The sequence below is a fragment of the Hibiscus syriacus genome, unplaced genomic scaffold (assembly GCF_006381635.1).
Source record: "Hibiscus syriacus cultivar Baekdansim isolate YM2019G1 unplaced genomic scaffold, ASM638163v2 tig00009009_pilon, whole genome shotgun sequence".
NCBI lineage: Eukaryota > Viridiplantae > Streptophyta > Magnoliopsida > Malvales > Malvaceae > Hibiscus > Hibiscus syriacus.
In genome coordinates this window covers 875001-886953 of record NW_024062181.1, presented here as the reverse complement: position 1 = coordinate 886953, position 11953 = coordinate 875001, and the positions used below count along the sequence as shown (strand labels likewise).

General features: G+C 38.5%; 2 protein-coding genes across 2 annotated transcripts; both read right to left on the bottom strand.

Annotated features, from left to right (window-relative positions):
• Positions 1–404: 404 nt before the first annotated feature.
• LOC120202891 (putative disease resistance protein RGA1) lies at positions 405–8935 on the bottom strand. The gene is made up of 3 exons (XM_039203245.1): positions 7864–8935; positions 949–3371; positions 405–841 (listed from the first exon to the last, which is right to left on the bottom strand). The coding sequence occupies exons 2-3, from the start codon at positions 2974–2976 to the stop codon at positions 827–829; spliced, it is 2043 nt and encodes a 680-aa protein (XP_039059176.1). The 5' UTR covers positions 2977–3371; positions 7864–8935; the 3' UTR covers positions 405–826.
• On the bottom strand, positions 3280–8927 carry LOC120202764 (disease resistance protein RGA2-like). Its single transcript, XM_039203142.1, has 2 exons — positions 7859–8927; positions 3280–3371 (listed from the first exon to the last, which is right to left on the bottom strand). The coding sequence occupies exons 1-2, from the start codon at positions 8925–8927 to the stop codon at positions 3280–3282; spliced, it is 1161 nt and encodes a 386-aa protein (XP_039059073.1).
• Positions 8936–11953: the final 3018 nt, after the last annotated feature.

Here is an 11953-nt window from a genome sequence, read left to right as displayed (position 1 = left end):
TTTTTTATGTCTCCCTTCTTAAACCATATAAGGTACCGGTCCCTGCTCCGCCAACTCAGTAGCCTCCCATTAATGACGGTAACGTGGTCTTGGCCCCTAGTTCGGTGTTGCGTGCTTGCCTTAATCGTGGAAAGTGGGAACTATTGGTGCAATGGTGCAGGCAAGTTGGCAGCTGAGGACTTCACTTTGGAAGATTTGGCACAGTTTCAAGCTGCTAAGAGATTATCCTTATGAGATTGATCCGGATCAAAATATAGAAACACTTGTTGAAAGTGCATGACTGGTTGATAGTTATCCTTTTAGTTGCTGTAACAAGCACTAAATGCGCAAGAACACGAACACATTGGTTACGCAGTTCGGTGTCACACTACATCTGCGGGGCCTTGCCCAGAGAAAATCCACTATTAAGATCATAGTACAAAGAATGATAAAAGCCCAACCGATCTCATAATTGTTGCAGGCTCAGTTTTGCACACCTAGTATGAACAATCTGCATATTGCATACATAATAATGTCCCTAGTCATGAAAATGCATATATGCTCCCTTAGCTCTTCTTCCCCTGTACATCAAACATGGACGACTCGAAGGCCTTGCTCGTATAACCCCTCTTTCAGAAATCTTGATGTCCTCTGCTGAGGAATGGATCAACCTCTTGAAGAATGTATGTCTTCCATTAAGCTCATGCTGACAAAAAGGAACATTAATTATTAGATGATTGCAGTTACTTCTGAGATTATTATGAATTCAAAGTATAAAGCAATTAGATAAACTACCTCCTTTTTTTCCGCATATAAATTACTGAAGTACTCGAATGCGCTTCGGAAGCTATTGCACCTGAACCTGAAGATAGTAAACAATAGATGTATTCACAGCTTGAAAATAGAAAACCCAATATGTTGTTGTAAAAGTGGATAGATGGATGATTGAAAGCAGAGGAGGGCACTCACATAATTCACCCAAATGCGAGGAATGTGAGCGATCTGATGCCAATCGGGCAACTTGGAAATGTGTATCATATGTAGCTGTTCCAAACTGGTTAGGCAACGCAGGTCATCCGGAAATGATGTTAAACCGGGAAAAAATTTGAGATGAAGCTCTTTCAAATTTGTCACATATTGAAGCCACTCCGGAAGATGCTGACACTTTGGAATACTTTCCAGGCGTATATGGCTTAGGCTCGTATAATCTTCGAATTTTTGAATGCCATCTGAAGAAAACTCCAGCTCCTTGCAGTCGATTATTCGAAGCTTTTCGAGGGAAGTGAGATGTTGGAAGCCAGGAAAGAGTGACCTCAATCCATTGCAATTCTCGATTTCTAATGTTTTCAGTTGATCCAGATGTTGAAGCCAAAGGGGGAGAGACACGAGCTGCGGAATATTATCGATCTCCAAACCAGAGAGATTCTTAAGGGGTTCCCACTGCATGCCCTCTATATCAAGCTCCTTGCAATCTTTTATCTTTAAACTTGTGAGACCGGTCATCTGTTGCAACAACCCAGATAATGACTTGAGCCAACTGCAAGAACCAATACCCCACCTTTTAAGGGAAGTCATATTTTTCAGGCACTCATCTAGCATGTCGTGGTCCAGTTCTTCGATATTCTCCGCTTCGAACGATTTCAATTTGGAGAAAGGAACAAAAGAGGTTGAACTTGATGGCGTCGTAACAGTGCTGCTCATCCGAATGGTACGCTTTAATGGCCTTGAACTGGTATTCACCAAGATCAGCTCATCCTCGACTGATGGATACAAAGGCATTGAACTCAAAGGGCAATTTTTAATGCATAAACTGGAAAGACAAGGGAATGCCATGGTTGATGCTGTTCTATCCTTGTCGTCATCCTTATCATCATCGATCGGGCTGTTCCTCCACCAACTCTTCATATTTGGGCATTCCTTGAGGTGAAGAAGCTTAAGCGACGGGAAGAATGATTCTGAATCTTCTTGTCCTCCACTAGGGCCATTATCTTCCATGTACTCCAGCTCAGTCAACTTGGAAATCTTTAGCCGTTGAAGATGAGGCAATCGAGCAAAGGAAGGGAGATGTTTAAATTTGCTTGGACCCTTTATTCGAATATCCACCAGATTTGTGAGCAAAGAAAACCAACTTGGAAACTTGGCATTGCCCCTCCATCCTCTCAAATGGAGCTTCTTCAGATTAGGATGGGGCTCGAGGTCCATTAATGACTTCTCTTCATCATCATCATCTTCTTTTCCATCATCACTGATATCACCTCTCCATTCTAAAACCAATGATTGCAGATGTTGCTTCTCTTTCAAATTTGCAGCTTTGAACTTGTCTCCTGCATTTGTCACGAATCCCAAGTTTTTTATTATTAGCTCTCCCCTTAAGCTGTTAAGGCCACCCAATTCACTTAGATCTGCTGCTGCTGCACCATGGGCACCGTCTTTATCCACAACAAACAAGCTTAATGTCTGAAGCAATGTCAGCTTCCCTATTCCACTAGGCATATGAGTTAACCCCCAACAACCAGCACACGAAAGATGGGTGAGATTCACCAATTTTTCAATCTTCTTTGGCAATCTTTTAAGCCGGTAACAGAACTCAACTTTCAGCACTTGCAGATTTTGCATCTTGCAAATGCTCTTGGGGATGAAAAAAAGATTGGGATTCCAAGAGAGATCAAGGTACCTCAAATGTTTCAACTTTTTAATGAAGCCTGGGATTCTAAAAAGATTTAAATCACACAATTCCAACACACGCAAGCATCTACAATCTGAAACTATCCAATTCCAACTCGCATCACTCATATTTTCAACTTTCTTGTTCGAGAATTTCAACAAAGTTCGCAACTTCTTTCCCTTTTGCAAAGGAATTAATGAAAAATCGACAGATAAGTGACGACAATTCTCATCAAGTTCACTTGTACTTGAATTTGAATTTAAAAGACTGCCTTCTCTACCCGCTACTGATTCAGCTAGATCATGCATAAAATCATGCATTTTACATACCATTCCCCGGAAATCATCTTCTTCTACCTCTTGAAAAGATTTCTTTCAACTAGACCTTTAAAATACCCAAACCCAATATCTTCAAGTGGTTGACTCGAAGTTGATTGGTTTACAAAGCCTTGTGCAATCCAAAATTGAACAAGTGTTTTCACATCAATTTTATGATCTTTTGGGTATAATCTACAATAAGAAAAACAATTCTTCAAATGAGATGGGAGATGATCATAACTCAACTTAAGTGTAGATAGAATTTCATCATCTTTTTGGGATATTCTAGCAAGTTCATTATCTTTAAATGAAAGCCACTCATTCTGGGTTTCTATAAAAGATAAGGTACCAGCTATAGTCTTTATGACTAAAGGAACTCCACGACACATTTCTGAAATCTGCTTTCCTATCTGTTGACGAAAACGGGTAAAGAAAACGAAAGAACACGAGAATTTTACGAGGTTCGGCAATGTGCTTACGTCCTCGGTGCCTAGGCGGCGCTAGAATTTTATTCAATAATATTTTAGGTCTAGGTTACATCTCTATTTATAATAGAAAACCCTGGTACATAATTACAAAATTAACCCTGTACCGTACCGCGGGGGCTGCGCCCCCGCACCCCCAACCCACATAATTCGTAACCCTGGTATATTTATGAGCCATACCTAACAAATCTCCACCTTGGCGAATATCCTGCCTCTTGGAAAATTCAATGTGGGTTGGGTTACCTTGATTCTTTAACAACTCGAAACATTCAACAAGTCCAAGCAATGCTTGAACTTGTCTGTCGTAACTGGCTTAGTGAACATATCAGCGGCATTTTCATCAGTATGTACCTTCTGAAACAAAACCTCTCCAGATGCAACCAACTCTCTGATCTTGTGGAACCTTACATCAATATGTTTAGTTCTAGCACGATACACCTGATTCTTAGCCAAGTGAATAGCACTTTGATTATCACAAAGCAACTGAACTCCACCTTGTTGAACACCCAACTCCTTCACTAAACCAGTAAGCCATAAAGCTTCTTTTGCAGCTTCAGCCGCTGCCATGTACTCAGCTTCAGTTGTAGATAGAGCCACATAGATTGAACAGTAGACTTCCAACAAATAGGCCCTCCACCAAGAGTAAAGACATACCCTGTCGTAGATCTTCTATTATCCAAGTCACCTGCATAGTCTGAATCCACATATCCTACAACCAAAGGATTATCCCGCTGACTCCCAAAAACAATTCCATGTCCCACAGTACCCTTTAAGTACCGAAAGATCCACTTGACTGCTTCCCAATGTTGCTTACCAGGTTTAGACATGTACTTACAAACTTGACTAACAGCATGAGCTAAATCAGGACGAGTACATACCATCGCATACATCAAGCAGCCAACAGCATTAGAATACGGAACCTTTGCCATATCTTCAGCTTCCTTATCTGTCTTGGGGCACTGTTCTGATGAGAGCTTAAAGTGATTCGCCAATGGAGTGCTAACTGGTTTCGCGCTGCTCATCGCAAACCTTTCTAGCATTTTCTCAACATAACCCCGTTGAGATAGCAGCAGTTTCCTTGAGTCTCTGTCCCTGCAAATTTCCATTCCAAGAATTTTCTTTGCAGCACCTAAATCTTTCATATCAAATTCCTGACTCAATAAAGTTTCAAACCGATAACATCATCCATGTTCTTCGCAGCAATCAGCATATCATCAACATACAGTAATAGAAAAATAAAAGAACCATCATCAAGGCTCTTAACATAGACACAACAATCATACTCACATCGGTTGTAGCCAATCTTGATCATATAGGAGTCAAACCGTTTATACCACTGTCTCGGAGACTGTTTCAACCCGTACAAAGATTTCTTCAATCTGCAAACTAAATGCTCGTTTCCAGGTTGAGTGAAACCTTCAGGTTGCCGCATGTAGATCTGCTCCTCTAAATCACCATGCAAAAAAGCAGTTTTTAACATCCATCTGCTCTAAATGCAAATCCCAACTAGCCACCAATGCAAGTACTGCTCGGATTGAAGTGTGCCTGACCACAGGAGAAAAGATTTCATCATAATCAACTCCTTCTGCTGTGAAAAACCCTTCGCTACCAAACGAGCCTTGAACTTCTCCCCCTCTTTTTCTGTTACTACTGGTTTCTTCTTATACACCCATTTGCAACCAATCGCTTCTTACCCTCAGGAAGGGGAACTAACTCCCATGTGCGATTGTGATTCAAAGACTCCATCTCCTCAACCATGGCTGCCATCCACTTGTCGTTTTCCTGACTAGTAACGGCATCATGAAAGTAACCGGATCATCACTGCTAACAATAAGTGCAAAAGATACCAAGTCTTCAAAACCCATCTGTTCGGAGGCTTTATATTCGTCCGTCTCACCCTGTCTCTGGCGAGACTATAATCCTGCAAATCATCCGTAGTGGAACCACCAGAAGTCGGTTGAGAAGTTTCTGATTTCTCAACTGGAAACTGCTCGAAATCCACCACTGTCGTGTCTTGCTTCTGCTGCAACATGGATTGTTCATCAAAAACGACATCTCTACTAATCACAACTTTCTTCGCAACTGGATCCCAGAACTTGAATCCTTTGACACCTTTCTTGTAACCCAGAAAAATGCACTCCTTCGATTTTGCATCAAGTTTGGATCTCATCAGCAGGTACATGCACATAAGCAGGACAACCAAAAATCCGTAAGTTATCAAAACTAACATCATGACCAGTCCATACCTCTTCTGCAACTTTCCCAGCCAGCGATGCCCTTGGCGATCTGTTGATAAGGTAACACGCCATGTTAACAGCCTCAGCCCAGAAGTGTTTGGGAAGCCCCGCATTCAAACGCAAACATCTGGCTCTTTCATTCAACGACCTGTTCATTCGTTCTGCAACACCATTCTGTTGTGGTGTCTTGCGCACTGTAAAATGCCTCTGAATCCCATGCTCCTTACAGAATTGTAGGAACTGTGAATCTGTGTACTCCGTACCATTGTCAGACCGCAAACACTTGATTTTTCGTCCTGTTTGGTTTTCTACCTCAGCTTTCCACAGCTTGAACTTCTCAAAAACTTCAGATTTCTGTTTCAAAAAATACACCCAAACTTTCCGTGAAAAATCATCAATAAAAGTTACATAGTACCTAGATCCACCCAAAGACGATGTCGTGGAAGGCCCCCATACATCAGAATGCACATAATCAAGAATCCCTTGAGTTGTGTGCTTCGCAGTCTTGAAACGGACTTTAGTCTGTTTACCAAGAACACAATACTTGCAAAAGTCGAGCTTACAGCTTTTGACACCATGCAACAAGTTTCTCTTGTGTAATTCTGTCATACCACGTTCACTAAGATGAGCAAGGCGCATATGCCACAATTTTGTCGTATCACAGGACTCAACAGAGTGAACTCCACCTGCAACGGTACTCCCTAACAATCTGTAGATATTCCCTGCAGTCATCTTGCCTTTCATCACAGTCAATGCTCCTTTAACAATCCGAATGGTTTCCCTATCCTCGTCAGCCTTAGGGATAAAACCATTCTTGTGCAAAGTGCCCAAGGAAATCAAATTCTTCTTCAAGTCTGGGATATGTCGAACACCACTCAACGTCCGAACGGAGCCATCGTGCATCTTAATTCTGACATCACCAATACCAACAATATTGCAACATCGATCATCACCCAAATAAACCGAACCAGAATTAACCGGCCTGTATGCCGAAAACCATTCCCTATTTGGCGTGATGTGATAAGAACATCCAGAATCAAGAATCCAAGCATCCGTCAATTGTGTCGTTGAAATAGAAAGCATATCACCCTCACTGCAATCAGAATTATCATCCTCGACCACGTTCACAGACTTGGATGAGCCATCACGCTTCTCATCTGTCTGCTTTTTCAACTTCGGACAGTCTCGCTTCATATGTCCCGCCTCCTTGCACTTGTAACAGTGAATCGTCTTCTTATCCCTGGATTTGGATCTGGAATTCCGCTTCCCGGACCCTGCCTTCTCTGGCTTCCGTCCACGATCTCGATTACCCTTGACATATAAGCTATCGGCTTGAGAGCTTTCCCCTGCATTCTGCTTCCGCTGGTTGTGAGCCAACAATGCTGCAGTAATCTCCTCGACGTTGATAGTCTCTTTCCCATATGTAAGAGTAATCACCATGTGTTCGTAAGAGGAAGGCAACGAACACAACAAAATCATCGCTCTGTCTTTATCCTCAATTTTTACATCAAGCCGAGCCAGATCAGAAACGATTTGATTGAAGACATTCACGTGTTGCGCCAAATCGTGATCGTCCTGCATCTTCAGCCCATACAGCCGCTGCTTCAGATACAGTTTTGTCGTTAAGGATTTGGACATAAACTGACTTTCCAACTTCCTCCAAATTTCGTCTGGAGACGATAGATGCATGACGTGATACATGACCTCGTCCGCCAAGCATAATCGTATGGTTCCTGCCGCTCGCTGCTGCAATTCTTCCCAATCTTCCTCATCCATCGACGCCGGCTTTGTAGGTCGCAAAGCCTTCAAGATCCCTTGCTGCGCCAATAGATCCTTCACCCTCGTTTGCCATAATCCGAAGTTACCCTGACCATCGAATTTCGCGACTTCGAATTTTGCTCCTGACATCTGATACCAATTGTTGACGAAAACGGGTAAAGAAAACGAAAGAACACGAGAATTTTACGAGGTTCGGCAATGTGCTTACGTCCTCGGTGCCTAGGCGGCGCTAGAATTTTTATTCAATAATATTTTAGGTCTAGGTTACATCTCTATTTATAATAGAAAACCCTGGTACATAATTACAAAATTAACCCTGTACCGTACCGCGGGGGCTGCGCCCCCCGCACCCCCAACCCACATAATTCGTAACCCTGGTATATTTATGAGCCATACCTAACACTATCTCCACAAAGCCTGAATTTGTCAAGTCTGCAGATCTTTGCTCAAATGCTATATCTTTGAACAACGACCAAGAATCATCTTCAGACAAGCCTTTAAGAACATGGGGTTGACATTTACTAGTTAACTTTGCTACCTTGTGAGAGCGAGTAGTTATTATTATCCTACTTCCTTTATCCCCACCTATCAGTAAATTCTTTAAGCTAACCCATCGTTCCCTGTCCTCGTTCCAAATGTCATCCAAAACAAGCAAATATTTACTCCTATTAATTTCACCTCGAAGTTGTTTCTGCAGTTGATCCATTTCGAGATTTTGATCGGGTGCATGGTTAGTCACAGATTTAATAATGTTTGCAACTATTGTTTTCACATCAAAAACATCTGAGACACATACCCACATCCTCAAGTCAAAGTGCTTTTTAACCATTTCATCATTATAGACCAACTGTGCCAATGCAGTCTTGCCTAACCCTCCGAACCCCACAATTGGAATGATATGAACATTCTCTTCACTGTCGAACTCTAACAAGAGTTTCATAAGAGCTGCTTTATCATCGTCCCTCCCTATTATTTTATCTTTAGGCACAAAAGAGTGCGTCTGCTGCCTCCTTTTGGCCATGAAAGGCGCCTCCATAGGATACTCACGCGGTACTAATTTTAACAACTTGGTCTGATTTTGAATGGTACTTAAACTGGCCTTAATGGCCTTGATTTTACTTCCCATTTTGAGACCATAAGCAACCTGGTTTGAGCTTGAAAAGAAAACGCGTACCTCTTTCGTCAGCTTGTTCCCACTCAGCAGATCTTTCCTCAAAGCTTCAGTATGGATATCATCCAAAACGTCATCGGCATCATAAAGTGCATCTTTCAGCTTTTCAAGGAAGTGCTTGACAGGAATGTTACTTGTAGATCGCTCTTCGGCGTCAAGAAGCACAGTTTTGATTGCAGACACAATGCTTTCGAGGTCCTCAAGGTCGTCTTTGAAATTCCACCACAAGCCAAGTTGCTGCACAAGAGGGGAGCTCAATTTGGTGATGATGTCATAAATAATTGATTCTGCCATTGAAGAAGATGAAGTTACTGCTTCGAATTGAAACTAAAGGCAAAGTGTTTGGAAGTGATTTGAAGAAGATGAAATGCCGGTGTCCATAGGTATATATAATACACATTTCATCACCTACGGAACGTGGGGTGTTCCTCCCACTTGTAATAGACTAATAGTTGCAGAAAAGTGGGCCCTTTGGCCTTAGAAGACGACATAAAAGTTTTCAATGGTTAGCCATTAGTATCAGTTAAGCACACAGTATTGCTATTTTATTTTGGGTAAACTACACCCACAGTCACTAGACTATTAAAAAGATTACATTTTTCTTACTCAAATCAGTTAAATAATTGATATAATAAAATATTTAGTCCTTAATATTTACATATTTTATTTTTATAGAAATTTAGACTTCAAGCATATATAATAAAAAGAAACTAAAAGTATGAAAGTGAGAGGACTAGAAAAGTTTTTCAATTATGAAAGTGAGAGGACTAGAATAGTTTTTCAATTCTGGTTGGCTTTGTCCTTTTTGGAATTTTTTAAATAAAAAATGAATAAAAAAATAACAAGTAGTGTAAATTTTCCAATTTTGGTTTGCTAATAAGAGAAACCAATGATGGTAGTTCTATCGTACGTCAGCTTAATATACGATTAAAAAAGATTACCGAAAATGTTAATATTTTTTAATATTTTCGGTAAAACACTAACTAAAACATTATTTTTATACCGGAAATGTTAATTTCGCACCCTAATTTTCGGTTAAAAAAATAACATTTTAGGTAACGCCCAATATTAACATTTTTTGTAGAAAAAATAAAGTTTTAGGTAGCGTTTTACCAGAAATATTAAAAAATATTAACATTTCCAATAACACATTTTCTTAACCGTATATTAGACTGTCGTACCTTAGACATCCCAATTAATCCGTGATTGAATAGGTCTAATATTTAATTTCATAAAAAAATATATTCTTAATCTATCTCAACTTGAAATCTCTAACAAACTATACTCAATTAAAGATTATATTATATGCCTTAATTCATTTAAATTTGTAACTTAATAAACCAATTCTAACAATATTTTATGGTAGACTATTATTTTTCTATTAGTTTGGGTGATTATAACATAATATATGTTTAAAATTTTCTTAGTCCATTGAAAATGAACGCACACATACTCTGTAAACACAAATGTTTGAACTCGAGACCCGAAGAAATCAACATTCTCTTTACCATTCATGTGAGTTAATGGGTTCAAGGATAAACTATTAAAATGGTCAATTTCGTTTCATTTTTGTTCATTGATTTAAAAAAAAGCAATAATTCGATCATTAAGCTTTTGATTTACAACATTTTGATTACTTGTACAATAAATTTTATTAGTTTGGTGACGTGATACGTTGATAATTGGTAAAAGGGGTGAATTTTTAATTTGACGCTTAAAATTTGTGTAAAATATTAATTTAAATCCTAAACATTAGATAAAATATCAATTTAACCCTTAAACATTAGATAAAATACTAATTTAACCCATGAGTCTTACCAACATCCCTTACATACGGTCGTCGCTAATTGTCAACCACCAATGACCATTGGGCCCTAAAATTTCTAGTTCAGTCATTTTCAATCTCCTGAACGTGAATCTGATATTTGTTTCATCGAAAAAAAATCCACAAATCAAACATATAACCCTTCGACTTCCTTTAAAACTAATTCATAATGATAAATTTATCATTAATATTATTTTAAAAAAAAACCAAATATCTAAATCTATATTATAATCAAATCCATAACTTTCATGCAGACAATTAACAAGTTGCTTGTTATTTAATGGATTGAAAAATGAGAAGAAGGGTCGAATTTGGTGGCCAAAGCAGCTGTCTTCAAGCACCAACTTGCCGTAAGTTTCTGTTGGGTTGGTTCGCGACATGTTCTTCGGATTCTCTAGACATTCTCGTAATTTCTTCGAATCTGCAATCTCATCTTCCAGGTAATGCATAAGGCTGTAAAATCAGGTAATCGGACATGTTTCAGTCGGATCTTGGCAGGTCGGGTAAAATCGGATACATGTCAACTCAGGTTGATTTGACACCAAATCCAGATCGGGTCCAAGTTAGGTCAAATCAGTTCGGGTTATTTTCGGGTTGATTTGACACCATATCCAGATCGGGTTCAGGTCAGGTCATTTTCAGTTCGGATCGATGTCAGTTCAGGTCAAAACCGTTCAGGTCCGAAGCAGATAAAGACCAGGTTAATTCAGGTTCGGTGGACTTCAGTCGGATCTCGTTCAGATCGGGTCACATCATTGACAAATAAAATTCAGGTCGGATGTTTACCAGATACGGATTGAGTTCAGGTCGGATCATTTTTATTTTTGGATTAATTATTTTGTCATCTTTCGTGATTATTGAATTGCAAATTGTAATTGTATATGATTTCGAGTAAATTAAGAGAAAAATAAATATTCATGGATCAATTTTGTAAAAAATATAAATTTAATGACAAAATTGAAGAAATTTAAAATTAAAAATAAAATTTTAAAATATAAATTAAACAGCACACATAGGTAAAGGACTAAATCGAAATAAATTTAAAATGTGAGGTTTAAATTAATATAAAAATGACTAAATTAAACACATTAAAAGTTATGAGCCAGTTACAAAATATAAATAACAACTAACAATGGGCCAATGAAGATGTAAATATAAATTAAGGACTAAATTGAATACATATAAAAGTGAAAGACTTAGAATTGAAATAAATCAAAAAACAAAAAAGGATTAAATCGAAATAAATACAAAATATGAAGAAATAATGAAAAATATAGTAAATTGCATTCATTTAAAAAATTGAAAAAAATATAATATATATAATATAAGTTTATATAAACTATATTTATATTATAAACTATATAATTATTATAAGTTATATATATAAATTATGTTTATATGAACTATATATAAACTATATATGTAAAACTATATATGCATAAACTTATAAACTAAAAAGTATATAGTTTATAAACTATAATTTATATTAATATAT

Bases quoted from the DNA above. Each gene is read 5' to 3' on its own strand.
- LOC120202764 (XM_039203142.1), bottom strand. From the start codon at position 8,927: ATGGCAGAATCAATTATTTATGACATCATCACCAAATTGAGCTCCCCT. The intron at 3,372-7,858 runs GTATGGCTCATA...TTTCGTCAACAG, and splicing joins CTTTGTGGAGATAGTGTTAG to ATAGGAAAGCAGATTTCAGA.
- LOC120202891 (XM_039203245.1), bottom strand. From the start codon at position 2,976: ATGGTATGTAAAATGCATGATTTTATGCATGATCTAGCTGAATCAGTA.